The sequence below is a fragment of the Leucopleurus acutus genome (assembly GCF_964270905.1).
Source record: "Leucopleurus acutus genome assembly, chromosome: 3".
NCBI classification, from domain to species: Eukaryota; Metazoa; Chordata; class Mammalia; order Artiodactyla; family Delphinidae; genus Leucopleurus; species Leucopleurus acutus.
This window is the reverse complement of record NC_139145.1, coordinates 123,912,423-123,932,896: the sequence shown is the minus strand read 5'-3', so window position 1 is coordinate 123,932,896 and position 20,474 is coordinate 123,912,423. Positions and strand designations below refer to the sequence as shown.

At 35.3% G+C, this 20,474-nt stretch overlaps 1 protein-coding gene across 9 annotated transcripts in view; it reads left to right on the top strand.

Moving 5' to 3' along the window:
• The window catches only part of ERBIN (erbb2 interacting protein), a 108,184-nt gene that overhangs the window by 41,541 nt on the left and 46,169 nt on the right, over positions 1-20,474 (top strand). For all 9 annotated transcript variants that reach the window (XM_082835757.1, XM_082835753.1, XM_082835759.1 and 6 more), the window contains 4 exons: positions 2,041-2,158; positions 16,473-16,551; positions 18,029-18,118; positions 20,194-20,250. In XM_082835757.1, coding sequence (XP_082691883.1) covers positions 2,041-2,158; positions 16,473-16,551; positions 18,029-18,118; positions 20,194-20,250 — 344 coding nt within the window. The remainder of the gene's footprint in view (positions 1-2,040; positions 2,159-16,472; positions 16,552-18,028; positions 18,119-20,193; positions 20,251-20,474) is intronic.

Below are 20,474 nucleotides of genomic sequence, written 5' to 3'. Positions count from 1 at the left end.
TACCCAATTAAATTACACTTTTCAGATAAACAGTGAATAATTTCTTAGTATAAGTGTATCTCATGCAGTATATAGGACATACTTTCACTAAAAAATTATTGTTTATCTGAAATCCAAGTTTAATCAGGCATCTTGTATTTTATCTGGCAACCTTAACTGTCATAGAGTAGAAAATAAAGAGGGTTGCATGTATCGTAACTTAAAGTATTTGTTTTAGATTTGTGTGTGTGTACATATACATACCAGATGGCAGCAGGGTTTTTTGGTTTTTGGGGGTTTTTTTTTTTGCGGTATGCAGGCCTCTCACTGTTGTGGCCTCTCCCGCTGCGGAGCACAGGCTCCGGACGCGCAGGCTTAGCGGCCATGGCTCACGGGCCCAGCCGCTCCGCGGCATGTGGGATCTTCCCGGACCGGGGCACGAACCCGTGTCCCCTGCATCGGCAGGCAGACTCTCAACCACTGCGCCACCAGGGAAGCCCGGCAGCAGTGTTTTGAAAAAGGTTTTCTTTGGGTGGCCAGTAGTAAAATCATTTTGAAAGTAGTGCTATCCAAGATTGTCTTATAAAAAAAATCTGTGTATAGATGTGGATAAAATATTAAAGGTTGTGGGTTGCATGTTCATGAATTTCTCCCCTAAGTTGTAATAGGGTGCTTTGTAATTGACTGTTCCCTTGTATATTGTTTTTCAGCAAGTAATTTATCTTCCTTAGCTAGTTCTCCTAGAGTAAATGGAAGACTAAAATTAGTCCCTTTTTCTAATCACCACCAGCAAGGTCTCAGTCTGGGGACTGTGTTGAAAAGAGAGGCTTGCTATGATAGTGAAAATAACTGAATCACTTATCATGCCTAGCAATTTTCCATTTTTGGAAGAATGCTCTTCTTTTCTTTTTTTTTTTTTTTTTTTTTTTTGCGGTACGCGGGCCTCTCACTGTTGTGGCCTCTCCCATTGAGAAGCACAGGCTCCGGACGTGCAGGCCCAGCGGCCATGGCTCACGGGCCCAGCTGCTCCGCGGCATGTGGGATCTTCCCGGACCGGGGCACGAACCCGTGTCTCCTGCATCGGCAGGCGGACTCTCAACCACTGTGCCACCAGGGAAGCCCCAAGAATGCTCTTCTTCAATAGGACTTATTCAGTGCCATCCTGTGCATAGTTTTGTTTTTTTCTAAAGACTCTTCTTTTTCGGAATAATTCTAAATTCACAGCAAAATTAAGAGGAAGGTACAGAGATTTCCCAAATACATAGCCTGTCCCCACACATGGATGGCCTCCACCCTTATCAGCATCCCCCACCAGAGTGGTTAAACCACCAGAGTAGTTAAAACCGATGAACCTATGTTGAAAAATCATAATCACCCAAAGTTCATAGTTTACATTATGATTTGCTCTTGGTGTTGTGCATTCTGTGGGTTTGAACAAATATATAACGACACGTATTCATCATTATGCTGTCAAACAGAGTATTTTCAGTGCCCTAAAAATCCTCTATGCTCTGTACAGTTTTTTGGTATGGGGCTTAGAAGTAGCCCATTTACTTACTGCTTTTGGTTAAATATATTTTGATCACATTTCATTATTGTGATTTTAGCATAACAGTATATTTGCTCCCTTATTTATTTTGTGCTCCCAAATCAGAATTCTATATTTTAAGTCATTTAAAATCAGTTGTACATATTTGAATTTAATTTATATAAACTTTCATTTTGGAATAAGGATGCTTGGAATACAAGATCCAAAGTTTACCATATTTAACAGCCACTTATTTTTTATGACCTTAGCAGAAAATACACCATATGCTTATTTTCACTAAGTGCATTTCACCCAGGGCAGAAGTGTGAGGATATAAATCATTCTGAGTAGTCCAATTGTGTTCAGATCCATAATAGCGTAAAAGAATAAGAGATCTTCCCTGGTATTTGTGTAGGTATAACTCATTCAGTTTTAATGATATTAATAATATTTGTTTGTGTAAAGGTTAATAAATGAAATATTTAAGGAAACTTAAGGAATAATCAAAATACTTCTCTACCTTGTTTCAACAGCAACTTTTTAACTGTCAATCTCTACATAAACTGAGTTTACCAGATAATGATTTAACAACATTACCAGCATCTATTGCAAATCTCATTAATCTCAGGGAACTGGATGTCAGCAAGAATGGTAAGATTTTTTTCCCCCTAACTTTTTGTACTTGGGAACATGTTATATTATTAAAATTTCTATTGTGTTTTAGCAAATAAAAAGAATTAAAAAGTTAGATTGTAATGTACTACCATAATTAACTTTCATATATATATAAATGATCTATGAGAATTTAAAGGCAGAGAGTAAGTATAAACAATTTTAAATGACTTTAATTAAAATGCTGTGGGTAAATGCATGTATATATTTATATATCCTTATATCTATTTTTTTATATATATTTACAGCCCTGTTTGTGATGGTGAGAAACTAGTAACAACTAACTCTAATGTCTGTTGTTGATTACATAATTTGATGCATCCGTAAGAGTGGAGTGTAATGTAGCTCCATCAATAGACATAAAATATTCACAGTGTAGTGGTAAAGGTTAAAAAAAAAAGTTGTGCAACATAAACGAATTGAACATCAACAAATATTTATTGAGAGACCACTCTGTGCCAAATATTTTATTAGGAGTTGGATTACAATTAACGATGAAAAGTAAAAGGACATGGTCACTGTTCTCCTGGGCACACAGTCTTGGTTTTGTTTGTTTAGTTTGATAAACGTTGAAGAAAGTATGGAAGATATATTCCAAAATGTTAAGTGCTTACCTTGGAGGGAGAGAGAAGTAGACACTTGAAAATTTTAGAATGAGCATATATTCCAATATATTGGAATAATATTGGAATAAGCATTTCCCAAGAGCAAGGAAATCCTTATACATAACCACAATATCATTATCACGCTCAAGAAATCTGACATCACATTTTCCCTTTTCAGCTATTTGCTCACCCTACCCCCACCTTCAAGTTAAAGATCACATATAGCATTCAGTTGTGTCTCTTTGATCTTTCAAAACCAAGAATACTTTGCCCATGTTTTTGTGACATTGTCATTTTTGTGGAGTTCGGGTCATTTGGTTTTTAATTTGTGTGAGTTTTCTTCTCATGATTTTATTTTAGGTTAAATAAATTTCCTCAGCTTGAAACTTCTCTTTAAGGGCAGTTTGAAATTTGTTTCCATTCCTTGTGCTTAATAGATTGGCAAGTATTGCTTGATAAATTCCAAAGTAAATGAACTTGATCCATTACATTGTGCTCTGCATATGCTGACAGTTAAGTAGCGTTATAGAACTTCCGGAACTGTTGTGACATTAGAAGTCATCAAGTGTAACCTTCCACTCCAAAGGGGTATCTTTTCTACTTTTTGGTCTTTTAGAATGAGAGATGTTAAGGTGTAAGGAAAGAGACCTGAAATAATCTGGGTGTTATTGATAAAACTCTATGCACCTGGGAAAGGCTAGTAACCCACGTAACTAGTCTTCATGATATAAAACTATTACTTGGCTCAATAATGAACACGCTTACATATATCCTCCTGAAAATGCACTCACTCCAGACTTATTACTCTAAATTGAGAATGGTGCAGTTATGGCCCTGTAGCATCATTAAATTAATATCTTAGACTTTCATGCAACTTCTTGAAGAATAATGTGTTTGAGTTAAGACAACCTATTGAACTGTAGTGTTTCTTTTTTTCATTCTAGTTTCAGCAGTTCCTTCTTGCTTATATTGAAAACCTGCTTTGTACAACTGTGTCAGCTTGTGTTTTTGAGGAGTTGGAGATAATTTCTATGTGACCAAAAGATTTAGGATAAGCACTTAAATATTCTGCCCTGAAAGAGAATGGCTTTAATAATTGTTGCCAACAAAACCTTACAATTTATTTTCATTGAAAATTAAGTTGATTTATCTGTTCTTCTCTTTCTGTGTGATCTCATCTGTTTTTTAAACGGCAGAATCAGTCCCTTGCCTTTTACTTGTTTCCTTGTTTTTTTTTTTTTCTCTTTTTAGTCTTAAACTGATGTCTAAATGCAACCGCATTTCATTGATGGTGAAAAAAGCTAGTGAGGAGAGACAAGAAACTATGATAATGTCAGAACCATTACCTTGACTGATAAAAATTCTTGTATTCCTAATTCTTAATCTGATAGTCATCATTACAACTGATGTAATTAACCCACTTTACTTTTAGAGAGTTGAGATTATTTTAATTAACTTGTAATATGTAACCCTAAAGTGTATGTTTATACAAGTCTATGTTATTTATTTATTTATTGGCTGTGGCTTGTGGGGTCTCAGTTCCCCGACCAGAGATTCAACCTGGGCCACAGCAGTGAAAGCCTAGAATTCTAACCTCTAGGCAACCAGGGAACTCCAGCTACGTTACTGAAAACAAGAAAATAGCATGCATATTATAGTTGATGTGGTTGGTTATGAGAAATTTGAGTTTTGCTAGTTGCGTATTTGATTAACAACTTGCTTAAAAGAAAGGATAGCACACTAACTGAAAGTAGTGTTTATCAGATTTTGGAAGTATTAAAATTACATTTAGTATTAAGATGACCACTATATTAGAGAAGGATGGGAGTTTCATCTTATATTCTGAATGAGAAAATTGAACTGTCCCTAAATTTTTTCTCTGTTACTACATCTCATCATGTTAAATCTTGCATAAGATGCTTTAATCTTGTATCCAAGCTCTACTATTTTTTCCTTTTAGGTGTTTTTATCAGTTCAGTCTAATAATATTCTAGTTTATCTTAATATACCAGATGCTGTTTTCATATTTATTATCTACATGCCCTGCTTGGAAGGAGGCAGGAAACATTGTGGCATACTTTATTAGTGTTTCAGCAAGCTGTATTTATTTAAAAGCACTTGTTTTAGGATTTTTACTTTCACATTTTCTTAGTTTCTGATCTTTCACATATTTCTTCCAGTGTTTTTCAACTGGCAAGTAACATGGTTTAGTGATTAAAACATTTATTTAGGAAAAAGAAGAATTGTACTCTAATCGATGCTTCTCTGTTTATTTGCCCTGTTGTTATATTGGGGAATTAATCTCATTCTCGGTTAGACTATACATAACATTATCAATATTACCACTTCCTGTCTTGCCTCATGAGACTGGTGACCAAATTGTGGACTAGTCTATGTATAGGATGTATATAAATTTGAGGTATTAATATTTGTCTTCATTTTGTGTGGAATTCTTTTTTTATCATTTATATTCTATGATAAAACTAGAGTGTTAATTTATGAGTCTTAATTTGCTCTTTCCTTTCATGTCTAAAGTTTTGATTTGTTGTTAGCTTTTTAAAGAAATGAAAAGCTCACCAAGCTGCTATTCCAAGCCATTGCAGATGGCAACTGGTGTTAGAGAAATTATCATCCGTGGTGTTCAAATGGCCTGTCTTCTTGAGAAGACCAGTAGGGGATGATGATTAAAACAATTTGCCAAAGGGGTTGATAGAGAAAGCTGATGGAGAGGAGAGAAAAAAGAAATGAAGGCTATCTAGTTGTTAATTCTCTATATAAGCACACTGATTAAAAGTTAGGAATTGTAAGGCAAAGAAACCAGAAAGAGTAGCTCAGATCTTTCTGTCTGATATGGGAATGCTAGAGAGGTTAATTAGGCCTTTTTTAAAAATCGAGTCCAAAAGTCCAGAAAAAATGGGTTGAAAGTTTGTGGGTCAGTACAGAAAGCAGTTCCTTGAACCTGAGAAAATCTGATGATTGAGGACAAAATGTTGGAAAAGCCTCTTCACTTTAAGTTCAAAGAAGTTATATTGATTACAAGGGAAATTATAGATTGCTGGGGAAGTCCCTATTTTTCTCTGTGTTTTAAAATTTCTAAAATTGCTAATTTGCTTAATAGTTAATGTTTAAGTTCAGCTGTTTTAATAAATTAGCTTATTTAAGATAATGAAAGAAGAAAAACCGTGTGTTAAACTGACATGGAACTTAAAAAATGTAGGCTGGTGATCACTGGTCACTGCTAAGTGTGTTGTTAATGAAGACTATAAGTGGGGTGTGCAGTCACTGTGCCTTGCCATAGGCCTTACCATTCACTGTGTTATAACTGATCCAAACCATACACCTGTTATCCCCTAGCCAATATAATCATCTCAGTTTGCAGTTCCTCCTTTAGCCTGTTTTGACTGGAACTCAGTGTTACATTCTGTACTATTTAATTACCTTAGCCTTTAAAATACATAAACCACTAAGTAAGGAGCCACTATTAACTTATATTGTACATTTAGGGCATTGGAGGAGTGTTGATGCCCTCCAAACAGAGATCACCAGGATTACATGTGATTGAGCCATGGGGGTGGAAGGGGAGTCTCAGGGGGTGCTAAAAGACTTATAGGATTTGGGCTTGTACTTGGTGATTGGAAGAAGGTTTAAGAATATGAGGGTTTGCTATGGATGGAATGCCATCAAGAAGTAGGAGTAATTCTGTGATTGAGAATATTAATAAATCTCATCTATAGGGAGGGCAGATTAGAGCAAGGCTAAAACTATAATCAGTAAAAAAGCAGCTGTCACTCATTAGGATAAGGGGTGGCTTGGACAAGGTTCATACTTTATCTTTGTCAAGACATGATTACAAATTTGCTTTTGTCTTGATCTGTCATGGTTAAAGAATGGCCTTTTCTAATATTGGTATTCAGTGAAATTGCTTAGTTCAACAGGAAAATGCCAAGGCCTCCCTTTGAATGCAGCTTGTTCATAGTAAGACAAGGACTAGCTGATAGTACAAGACCAGTTCCTAGATTTCAGGAGGTATTTTCTCTTTCTCAGCAGTATAGGGAGAATTCTTCTGTAACCAAAATAGATTAATATGAGAAGGATAGCCATGTTTTATAGTATCTTCATTTTACTGAGTTTTAGCAAGAGTCAAATTCTTATAAAAAGAGTATATGACAAAGAAGGAACACTATTGAAGTTAAGGGAGAATGAAAAAGGAACAGGTAGCTGAAATTGTCAGAGAATTAAGAAGTAACTCATGATAAAATTCAGGTTCTGCATACTTTATGTACAAGGATAAAAAGAGTTCTCTTTGGAGACAAGCCTACAAGCATTGAGGGTAGGCCTCATTGAGAAAGTGGCTTGAGCAAGGACTTGAGGAAGTTAGCCATGTAGATTTCTAAGGTAAGAATGTACCAGAAAGAAGAAACAGCCAGTGTAAAGTTTATAAGGTGTGAGTATCCATAGCATGTATGAGAAACAGAAGGCTATGGTAGCTAAAATATAGTGAGCAAGATGGGAGAGTGATAGGAGTAGAGGTCAGAAAGGTAGGGATATGGAGCAGCAGGTAATGTAGATCCTGGTAGGCATTTGTATGTACTTTGACATTTATTCTCAGTGAAATGGAATCATTTGGAAGAGTTTGAGTCAGGTCATTCAGAGCATGAAATGACTTGCATTTTAAAGGTTTACTCTGGTTATGTGTAGAAACAGTATGGTACAAGGGTGAAAAGTAACCAGTTTAGGTGCTATTTCAGTCGCCTCTAGTGATAGTGGTGGAAGTAGTGAGATGTAGACAGACTCTAGATACATTTGAAGGTTGAGTCAACAAGATTTCATGATGGTTTGGATGTGGGATGTGAGATAAGAGTCAAGAATGATCTCAGTGGTATTGGTCTGTGCATGTGGAAGGATAGAGTGCTGCCAGCTGAGATGGGGACATCTCTGGGACTCGTAATTTTTAGTGGAAAAAAATCAGGGGCTCATTTTTGGACATGTTACATTTAAAATAAGATATACAGATGTTCATAGGGGTTTGGAGTTCAGTCGAAAGGGAAATGTGCTAGCTATACATATTTGAGAATTGCCAGCATGTAGATGGTATATAGAGCCTGAGATTAGATACAGTCAACAAGGCCATGAATATGAAAGAGGACTAAAGAATGAGCCCTGGTGGCAACCCAACATTAAGAGATCTGGAGGAAGGAGAGAAAGGTACAAAAGATACTGAGAAGGAACACTACTGAGGAAGGAAGGAAGCCAATAGAATGAAAATATTTGTTTTTCTTGCTACATTTTAGCTTTCAAGAAAAGGAACTATGTCTCAGTATCTACAGTCCATAGCATGGGTACATATTTGCTGAATAATATAGAGAATAAATAATTTCAGTTCGAGACATGTTTTATTTAAGGTACCTAACCAGTACCTAAAGGGCATTTGAAAATTCTTATTTGGAGTTAAGGAGAGAGGGGGGAACCGGAGATACAGATTTGGAACCTGAACATATATATGGTAAGAATTGAAATCACAGTGAATACATTGCTAGCAATTTGTAAAAGCAGGAAACCAGTGAGTACTTCAAAACTACTTGCTTAGGAAAAAATTACTACGATGTATCTGAAATTAGAGTTACTATTTCATAGATACTGGTTGGTTAATTTTTATAAACCACATGCTATGAAATAAAGTACTTTAAAAAATATGAAGTATATGTATTTGTGGAAGATGTTATAACCATTACTGTCCATTAAAAATTTAAATTGCAGAAGTCTAACATAGAACTCTTTTTTTTTTAAAATAAATTTATTTATTTATTTATTTTTGGCTGTGTTGGGTCTTCGTTGCTGCGCGTGGGCTTTTCTCTGGTTGTGGCGAGCGGGGGCTACTCTTCGTTGTGGTGCCCAGGCTTCTCACCTGCGGTGGCTTCTCTTGTTGCAGAACACGGGCTCCAGGCGCGCAGGCTTCAGTAGTTGTGGCACACGGGCTCAGTAATTGTGGCTCTCAGGCTCTAGAGCTCAGGCTCAGTAGTTGTGGTGCACAGGCTTAGTTGCTGCACGGCATGTGGGATCTTCCCAGACCAGGGCTCGAACCCGTGTCCCCTGCATTGGCAGGCAGATTCTTAACCACTGTGCCACCAGGGAAGTCCTAGAACTCTTAAAATTATCTTTCTCCATATAAAATTTTAGGTCAGTAGAACATACTGTAGTCTTTCGTCTTTTTCTCCTTAGATAGACTTTATTATGTACTAAAAATATTACAGTTCTTGGAATAATGTCATTTACGTAGACTATTTCAAGATACATTATAGACTTTAATAAAAACCAATGAAATGATATGTAAAGCTGAGTATGAAAATGAAGTCAGGCTCTAATGAGGACAGTGTAGAATGTCCTCCCACCTTTCCTCTAGATGTGGATTTTTTTTTTTTTTAAGTATATGATAAGAATTATTCACCACAACCAAGTGGGACTCATTCTGGGCATTCAAGTTTGATATTTGAAAATAAATCAGTGTTATTCAACACATCAATAGACATATAATGAACTTGGTAATTCCATTCCTTGGTGTTTACTCAAGAGAAATGAAATACATGTCATTTGAAATTAAATACAGTGATTTTTTTTAAGTTCATTATACCTTTTTCATAATTATTGAAACCTCCTTCCTTTTTTTGCCCTATTCTTCAGTGTCTCCCACATCTACCATGGGCGCCCTGCTGCTACCAGATATTCCTTAGGGCCTGCCACCTAGGAGAGTTATTTTAATGTATCCTCAGTAGCATTATCACTTGAGGCAAATTATTTGTTAGTTGAAAAACTGATAAGAATTTAACTCCTAAATTTATAGGATTCAGTAACACTAAATATTTTGTGTGTAAATAAATGAGAGAAAAGAAAGAAGAAAAATTAGTGTAAAAAATCAATGTTATTATTAGTGGGTAAGTCAAAGTTAACGAGTTGTACAAAAGTACAGTATACTAAGTAGTTACATGTGTTTAGAATAGAGAATTGAGTCAGCCTAAATAAGACCTATTAGCAGTAATATAAGAAGCATACAGATACTATTAAGTAATTCATTGTATAAATGCCCTAAAATATATATTTGAAGTATTAAATGTGCAGGTAAAGGAACGCTTTGTAGATCAGTTGTTCCATTTTGGGGACTTGTAACAGGGTTGTCAAGTTTTTATTTCAGCATTAAGAAAATTCTTATCCCTCATTCCCTCCAAAAAGCAACATCTCTCACATTCATTCCTATTACCATAATTTTATTTAAAACTGACTTTTCACTCAAAAGAAAATGAATGCTATAAAGCCACTGAAGTTTAAAACTTACATGAAATGAAAAATTTCCAAAATCAACTTAAGAAGAAATGGAAAACTGAAAATACTAAATCAAATTAGTGGTCAGAAAAACTGTTAGACCTAATTTTAGGGAAAAGTTGGACCAAACCTTCATGGAATGGGATAATCCTTAATTTATAAAATCTATTCTAGAGATTAGAAAGGGAGGAAAGTACTTGACTCAACTTATAAGGGTAATAAAACTTTAATAACAGAAATAGATAAAGACTGTCTAAATTAAAATGTTGGAAATTCTCTGCTGGGATGACAGGAGTAGCTCTGCTGTAGATCTCATCCTCTCTCAGGCTAGCCCAGGCATCCCAGGCATGTCCTCATAGGACAGTTAGGGGAACCTGAGATCTAGTGGAAATTAGGCAGGGCTTTTTTAAACCCTTGATTTCATCAATTGTGTTAACAGTTTAGTGGCCAAACCAAAACAGATGGCTGAGCCCAGAATCAGGATTAGGGAAATTATACTTCGCATTTTGTTGGGAGGAGCTGGTACATCACATTCAGAGAGTGGTAATAGGGAGTAGTGAGCGGTCATTAATGTAATCCATCTATCACATATACCTAGAAATAAACTTAACAGAAAATGTGCAGTATGGGCTTCCCTGGTGGCGCAGTGGTTGAGAGTCCGCCTGCCGATGCAGGGGACACGGGTTCGTGCCCCGGTCCGGGAAGATCCCACATGCCGCGGAGCGGCTGGGCCCCTGAGCCATGGCCGCTGACCTGCGCGTCCGGAACCTGTGCTCCGCAATGGGAGAGACCACAACAGTGAGAGGCCTGCGTACCGCAAAAAAAAAAAAAAAAAGTGCAGCATGATCTAAACAGGAAGACATAAAACTATGGAATAGATCAGTAGAAGAGGGTAACAGAAAAGACTGTCCAGAAGCATAACCATGGAATATGACACACAAAAATTCCTCTACAAATGGAATATGACACACAGAAATGCCTCTACAAATCAGTGGAATAAGGAAAACAAATATTTCATAAGTGTTGGCACAGTGTTTTTATATGGGAAATAGTAAAAACAAAGAGAGCCTTACTTCACAGTATATACTAAAATAAATTGCAGATTAAGTAATATGAAAAACAAAAATTACTATTATTAGAAAATGTAGAAAACTATTTTTACGACTTTGGAGTAGAAAAGATGTCTTATTCAAATATTAAAAGCACAGCAGTAAAGGAATGAAATTTCTACATGACAAAATATAAAGTAAAAATTCATGACAGACTGTGAGAAAACATTTGATATACTAGTATTTCTAAAGAATGCTTACAATCAATAATTTAAAAAATCCAATAAAAAATGTGCAGTGAACAGAGAATTCAAAGAAGAAGAAATAAAAATGATCAGTAGGAAGCAATGCGAGCGTCTATCAGCAGATGGATAGAGAAGACATGTTTTATACGTGTGTGGGTGTGTGTGCATGATGAAATATTAATCAGCCGTAAAAAGGAATGACATTCTGACATTTGCAGCAATGTGGATGGAGCTAGAGTTTTTTGTTTTTTGTTTCTTGTTTTCTGTGACATGCGGCATGCAGGATCTTAGCTCAATCTTAGTTCTCTGACCAGGGATCAAACCCATGCCCCCTGCGGTGGAAGCGCAGAGTCTTAACCACTGGACCACCAGGGAAGTCCTTTTTTTAAAAGATTTTTTAAGTTCAAGTATAGTTGATTTACAGTGTTGTGTTAGTTTCAGTTGTACAGCAAAGTGATTCAGTTATGCATATACATTTGTGTATGTGTTTATGTGTAAGTGTGTGTGTGTGTGTATACATATTCTTTTTCAGATTTTTTCCCTTGTAGCTTTACAAAACTATTTCTGTTTTGTATATAAGTTCATTTGTATCTTTTTTCTTTTTCTTAAAGATTCCACATATAAGCGATATCATATATTTGTCTCTTTCTATCTGTCTTCATTTAGTATGATAATCTCTAGGTCCATCCATGTTGCTGCAAATGGCCTTATTTCATTCTTTTCTATGGCTGAGTAATATTCTGTTGTATATATATACCACATTGTTATCCATTCCTCTGTCGATGGACATTTAGGTTGCTTCCATGTCTTGGCTATTGCAAATAGTGCTGCAGTGAACACTGGGGTGCATGTATCCTTTTGAATTATAGTTTTCTCTGGATATATGCCCAGGAGTGGGATTGCAGGATCATATGGTAGCTCCATTTTTAGTTTTTTAAGGAACCTCTGTGCTGCTCTCCATAGTAGCTGTACCAATTTACATTCCCACCAACAGTGGAGTAGGGTTCCTTTTTCTCCACACCCTCTCCAGCATTTTTATGTAGACTTTTTCATGATGGCCATTCTGACCCATGTGAGGTGATACCTCATTGTAGTTTTGATTTGCATTTCTCTAATAATTAGCGATGTTGAGTCTTTTCATGTGCCTTTTGGCCATCTGTATGTCTTCTTTGGAGAAATGTCTGTTTAGATCTTCTGCCCATTTTTTGATTGGATTGTTTGTTGTTTTTTTAACATTGAGCTGTATGAGCTGTTGATATATTTTGGAGATTAATCCCACGTCGGTCGTATTGTTTGCAAATATTTTCTCCCATTCTGTGGGTTGTCTTTTTTGTTTTGTTTATGGTTTCCTTTGCTGTGCAAAAGCTTTTTAAGTTTAATTAGGTCCCATTTGTTCATTTTTGGTTTTAGTTCCATTACTCTAGGAGATGGTTTCAGAAAGATATTACTGTGATTTATGTCAAAGAGTCTTCTGCCTATGTCTTCCTCTAGGATTGTTATACCATTTGGTCTTACATTTAGGTCTTTAATTCATTTGGATTTTGTTTTTGTGTATGGTGTTAGAGGATGTTCTAATTTTATTCTTTTACATGTAGCTGTCTAGTTTTCCCAGCACCACTTATTGAAGAGACTGTCTTTTCTCCATTGTATATTCTTGCCTCTTTTGTTGTAGATTGATTGACCACAGGTGTGTGGGTTTATTTCTGGGCTTTCTCCCCTGTTCCTTTGATCTGTATTTCTGTTTTTGTGCCAGTACCATACTGTTTTGATTACTGTAGCTTTGTAGTATGGTGTGAAGTCAGGGAGCTTGATTCCTCCAGGAAGGGGAGAGGGACTAGATAGGGGCATGAGATTAGGAAATATGATCTACTATGTATAAAATAGATAAGCATCAAAGATATATTGTAGGGCTTCCCTGGTGGCGCAGTGGTTGAGAGTCCGCCTGCCGAGGCAGGGGACACGGGTTAGTGTCCCGGTCCGGGAGGATCCCGCATGCCGCGGAGCGGCTGGGCCCGTGAGCCATGGCCGCTGAGCCTGCGTGTTCAGAGCCTGTGCTCCGCAGCGGGAGAGGCCACAGTGGTGAGAGGCCTGCGTACTGCAAAAAAAAAAAAAAAAAGATACATTGTACAGCACAGAGAATTATAACCATTGCCTTGTAATAACTTTTAATGGAGTATAATCTGTAAAAAAATACGGAATCACTATACTGTACACCTAAAACTTGCATAATGTTGTGAATCAGCTGTACTTCAATTTAAATAGATCATTAAACACGTGAAAATGTGTTCAGCATCTCTAGGAAATATCAGGAAAATATCTAGTTTTAATTAATATTTCTATTATTTCTGGTGAGGTTCAACCCCTTATACTAGCAAAAAGTAAAGACATTATCAAATGTCAACAAGAATATAAATAGGTACTGTAGTATGAAAATTGATATTACCACCCTGGAAAAGAATTTGGACGTTATCTAGTGATACTGATAACTATGTGCCATGTCCTATTCCAGTAGTGAACAAGAGAGGCAAAGATTCTCCCCTCACAGAGCATGTACTCTTAGTGGTGCCTGATAAGCAAACTTCTAAAGATAGGTAAATATATGTTAATCTGCTTTACATTGTCCCATGTATCCCTGGGTTTTCATATATTTTTTTCCCCTCTATGTTTCAGAATGGCTGTTTTCTGTTGCCATGTCTTCCTGTCTCTCTGACATGTTCTCCTACAGTGACTAATCTTTTAATCCTGTCCTTTGGATTTTTCATTCACATATTGTATTTATCATTTGTAAAGTTTCTATTTCTTACATTTAATCTTTTCCTCTCCATTTTGTTCATTTTTTTTTCCTTTAAGTACAATAGCTGTTTTAAAGTCCTTTTTTTGTTAATCTTGTTATCTAAGTAGAGAGAATAATACAATAAACCTGATGTGCCTACCAACCAGCTTCAAAATTTATCAGTATGTTATAGTTTCACTTATACCTCCTGTTTTGCCACCTCTGATTGTTTTAAGGCAAATAAGACAACCTCTTTCATGTATAAATATGTTAAGATGAAACTCTCTATTATCTCACTTAAAAAAGAGAACCAGCTGACAGTAATTCCTTAATATCATTAGATATCCATCAATGTTAACATTTTCTGATTTGAAGCTTTACATGAACCCTGTAAATTCCAGCAAAAGTTCCTTAAACTAAAATTGAAAAAAAAAAAGAATCATCTTGAAACTGTTAGGGAAATTGAATTTTAAAAAAACAACGATAAAACCTTTCCTTAAGGATCATTAAGCCCAGATTTTTTAAATTGAAATTTTTATTGAGATAATTGTAGATTCACATGCAGTTTTAAGAAACATTACAGAGTGGTACTCTTGTATTTGTCACCTAGTTTCCCCCAATGGTAATGTTTGCAGTTATTATAGAACAGTAATAATATTGACATTAATACAGCCCCCCAGTCTTACTCAGATTTTTCGCGCGCGCGCGCGCGCGTGTGTGTGTGTGTGTGTGTGTGTGAAGTAGATTTGGATATTTACCACGGTCAGTTCTCTTTGATCTCCTCTTACCTGGGTAGTTGTTCAGTTTTTCTTTGTCTTTATCTTTTTAGACGTGGAGAGTTTTGAAGATTACTGGCCAGGTGTATAGGATTTCCCTTAATTTGGATTTGTTTGATGTTTGCTTATGATTCAATTCAGGTTGGGTGTTTGGGGCAGGAACACGACAGTAGATGCTGCACCCCTTGTCAGTGTGTCTTAAGATTAGTTGCCCCGTGATGATGCTGTTAACTGCTGATGCTAACTTTGAAACAGTTTAAGTGGTGCGTATGAGATTTCTTCACTTTTTCCCCCTCTTAAAATTAATAAGTATTTTGGGGAGAGAAACTTTGAGACTATATAAATGTATACTGTTTTTCTTCATTCTTTAACCCACTAATTTTAGCATCCATTGATGAGTTTTGACTGATCAGTTATTACTGTAATATTTGCCAGTTGATGATTTTGTATCATTCATTTTTCATGATCTGAAATTCTGTACTTGGGCACTGTAGTAAACTTGCTTAGAATCATACATCAATGAAGTTGAAAGAGCCTTAAATGATCCTTTAGTGTCAGCCCCTTTGATATACATGTTATGTTAGTGGAGGAATGAGTCTTATAACACAGAATTTTTTGAATATTTTTAAAAGTTACTAATTCGCACTCCTAGTCTAGATTAGAACAGTACTACTTAAAGTTTCTCTATGGATTGTTGCTAGTTCACAAATTATTGTTGCTATATTTTTGCTAAGATAAGTTGAAGAGATAAGATTAAGTGCTAAGAAACTTCTACCATAATTTGACTTGTCACATTTGTGTTGTATTTTACAGAAGTATTGGTGTACAACTGCGTCAGGCATATCCACTGGCATATCTGATACATATTTTCTACCTCTTCTATCTTCAGCTTTGCTTTCAGCTTTGTTGTCCTGTATGTATTAGGGACCAGCTCAATCTGGAGCCCAGCAATTAAGAAGTAATGCCTCTTTTATACACACTACTATATAAAAAATAGATAACCAATAAGAGCCTACTGTATAGCACAGGGAACTCTTCTTAATACTCTGTAATGACCTATATGGGAAAAGAATCTAAAAAAGAGTAGATATATGTATATGTATAACTGACTTATTTTACTGTACAGCAGAAACTGACACAACATGTAAATCGACTATACTCCAATAAAAATTTTAAAAAAATTAATGCATCTTTTTATGTGAAAAAACAAAGAATGCTTAATTGTTTTGAATTTTGTGTCCTTAATACCACATAGAGAAGGCACTGATTTTCAGAAGAGCTGGGAGAAGGAAAGGAAGGCAGAACTAAACAAGATAATTAGCAGTAGTCATAAAGAGGCAAAAGAGCGAAGAGAAATTGTTGTGCAGATGGTTCTGTTCGTTTGACGTTGGTGTTGTCAATTTATCAAGAATCTGCTCAGTTGGTAAATTTTGAATCTGAAAAGTGTACATTAATTATTAATATTATTATGATTTTTTCCTTTGTAATAGATTCTTTTCACTTGATCATTGATTATTTGTTCATTTTCTAGGAATACAGGAGTTTCCAGAAAATATAAAAAATTGTAAAGTTTTGACAATTGTGGAGGCCAGTGTAAATCCTATTTCCAAGTGAGTTCTTCTCTGTTGACTTAAAAGTTACCTTTGTGAATAAAGCAAGTATGATATAGTAGAATATTACTTTCTACATTTTAATGAACAGTTAATACCAATCTGAAATCTGCACAAAATTTTAGTTAGATTAAAAAGGAGCCTTTTAATTACTCTTTCTAACTCCATATATTACAGAGGTAAATTTGACGTCCATACAGATAAGGCAAGTGCTTTTCCCCAAATCTCACAGATAGTGAATGTCAGAAATGAGACTAGAATCCAGGTCTCCTAGCTCAATGTTACTTGAACAATATAAAAATGTCTTCACCTGCAAATCCAATGTATGTGGCACACTCAAACTTTTGAAAAGAATAAAAGAAACCGAAGGGTCAAAAAGGTAAAAACAACAAAAAAAGGGAAAAGCCATGTGATTGGTTGTACTATATACCAGAGGTCACATATATTCTTTTATGATGGTAATGGCTTTAAGCAGAATGCTTTCTTAGCACCAAAGCTGTTAAATTTTGCAAAAATGGAATGATGAAGCAAAAGGTGAATAGTGTGAAGCATAGCTTAGTATAGCTAAGTTGAAAGTTGAAACCAGCTTTCACATATTACAGTATTGTATTTAACGAGTTTTTCCAAACATAGGCAAACATGTAAAGGACAAACATGTAAAGATGATGTTTTACCTTCATCTGAAAATTTTGCTGTAGCATCAAGTTCTAGATTTGTAATTTCTTTTGTAAGCCAGAGGAAATAAAAGTAAAGCTACTTACAGGCTCTTATATGATCTTAAATGTCATTCAGCTTTTAATGTTATTTCTTTCCATTTGGTCATTATAAAATTATACAATCTTTCTTTGATTTTTTAGGGACCAAATATTGAAATTGAAAATAATCTAAACCAGTGTTTCTCAAATAGGGACTGTTTTGCTCTTATGGCTATTTGGTAAATTCTAGAGACATTTTTTGGTTTTCACAACTTGTGGTGGTGGACAGTGCTGCTGGCTTCTAGTGGGTCAGAGGCTAGGGTTGCTGTTAAACATTCTACAATGCAGAAGACAGCCTCCTGACAACACAGAATTATCCAGCCCCAAAAGTCAATACTGTCAAAGTTTAGAATTCTTTGTCTAGTCCTTTGGATTGGTGTTAGATAAGGTGAATTTCAAGAGTGTCTGCTGATATATCATAGTCATGGCCTGAATACATTTCTGTGTGTTGTGGCTCATTCATAGTTGACTGTTATGTGCAGATTTTATCTTATTGAGACAAATATTGCCTCACTTCCTTTTAAAAAATGATGAAGGTGTAAACATTGAAACAGGTAAGTTATTATAAAAAGCAAATCTCAATTTGAGGATCACTCATAAAAGTGAAGAGGTGACTGTTATCTGTTAACATGTGTTGGTTAGACAGTTTCTTAGACAGATTTTAATAAGAAACTAAAATTCTGTATATGAATTAAATTTAAATTCTGGTTTATTTTACATAGGCTTCCTGATGGATTTTCTCAGCTGTTAAACCTAACCCAGTTATATCTGAATGACGCTTTCCTTGAGTTCTTGCCAGCTAATTTTGGCAGGTAAGTTACAGTTTCTTCTAAAACCTTCTCTTGTTAGCTCTTGTAAAGTTTACAAAACTACAGGTTGCTTTAGTAATACTATTAATTACAGTTTCATAGGCTCTTCTTTTGTAATTATTTCCAAGCATTGTAGTTTTTATAGTTTCTTTAGAACTTGTTATTTTGTCTTGGAATTTATTTTCCCAAGTAGAAATAAGCAGTGAAAATTTAAAAGAAAAATGTAATTTAACACTTGGTTTTAAAGTATGTAAAAATAGGGAGTTTATTTAAATCGGGATAATTTTTGCATATTTGAGATAGAATGCACTTAGCACTTACACATTTTTTAAAATGATCTAATTATTGGTTTATCTGTCTTCACTGGAATCAAAGTTCTGGAGAAAAGAAAAATGTGTTTCTGGGGTCCACCCCATTGCTCCCTGCTTGAACTTAGACCGATTCTTGTCATACTGTAGTCCCTGAGTAATTTTTCTAGTGGAAAAATGAATCAGTAAGTGAACAATAGGTATCAAATTATTATTGTGTTTAGATTAATTGCTAGAGAAAATGCTATCCAAATACATGTTAATATGGTAGTCATCTTCTTGTCTTGAAGACAAATACCATATGATCTCACTTGTATGTGAAATCTTAAAAAAAACCACCAAAACCCCAAGCTCATAGACACCAGAGAAAAGATTGGTGGTTGCCAGAGGTGAGGGGGCGGGGGTGGGCAAAATGGGTGAAGGTGGTCAAAAGGTACAAACTTCCAGTTATGAAATAAATAAATCATGGGGATGTAATGTACAGCATGGTGACTATAGTTAACCATATTGTATTGTGTGGTATTTGAAAGTTTCTAAGAGAATAGATCTTAAAAGTTCTCATCTCAAGAAAAAAAAAATTTTGTAACTGTGTATAGTGACAGATGTTAACTAGACTTTTTGTGGTGACCATTTCACAATACAGTTGACCCTGGAACAATGCATGGATTAGGGGTGCTGATCTTCCACACAGTCAAAAATCCACATATAACTTAGAGTTGGCCCTCCATATCTGTAGTTCCTTAGTATCCAAGGTTCCAAATCCACAGATTGAACCAACCACAGATCGTGTGGTACCATAGTATTTACTGTTGAAAAAAATCTGTGTATAAGTGGATTCGCACAGTTCAAACCCATGTTCTTCAAGGGTCAGCTATGGGCTGGCTTTAGCTCAAGCGGTTACTCTGTCCCATTGGACTTCTGATGCCTATGTTGTTCAAGGGTCAACCGTACATAAAAATATCGAATAATTATGTTGTACACCTGAAACTAACAATGTTGTTTGTCAATTGTATTTCAAAAAAGAAAAAAGAATTCTGTCCTATGGGAACCACATTATAGTGCTTTATATATTTACATACATACACATATGTATGTATGTATGTACACACATATATGTATATACACAAATGTGTATGTATGTGTATACATATATGCATGTCGTGTACTTGTCAGATTTCTGTATCTGGATCACTTTTTAAAATTGAAATGTATTTGACATGTAACACTGTGTAAGTTTAAAGTATACAGCCTGCTGACTTCATACGTTGTATGTTGTAATATGATTGCTGTTGTAGCATTAGTGAGCACCTCTGGACCAGTTCATCTGCTCATTTATCCTCTAATTTTATTGGAATGTGCGTCACTGAAGTGCCAGAGGATTTTCTCCTTTTCCATGTCCCCTTGTGTTTCTTTATTTTTCTCTCTCAGAGCTCAACCCTAGAGTTAAATTATTGTTCTCTAATCTACTAATGACTAATAATCTGGGGAGGTTTTTTCAGAAAAATGCATGAAATTCGTTAGGATGGATATTGGGGCAGTTATTTTGTGCTTTGGATATGTCAAGAAGTGTTTATCCCCCCCCCCATTAATTCTGAGGAGCAAAAATAGTCTTTTCTTCCTTTATATTTCTGTGTAATTTTTAATACAATATTCTGCACGTTGTAATTACACAATAAATATTGGTTGCTTTAAAATTTTAGAGGATTGCATTAATTTGTTAAATTCTTTATCTTTGTTATACATGCTTGATTTATTTTATTTGTTTTGCAGATTAACTAAACTTCAGATATTAGAACTTAGAGAAAACCAGTTGAAAATGTTGCCAAAGTAAGTAAACGTGCTATCCTTTGTGAAATTTAGTTTAGAATTTTAAATTCTTAAATCCTTAGAGAAATATTAACTTTTTAATATCTAAAATGTGAGTGCAAATTATTTTAAAAGACTGACATTTGTGGTCTTTGTATATTAATTAGTGGTGTTCAATATAAAAATCTGTATATCTGTTGGTATTTAGTAGTGATTTCATAGCTCTCTGGAACTCAGTCTTGTGT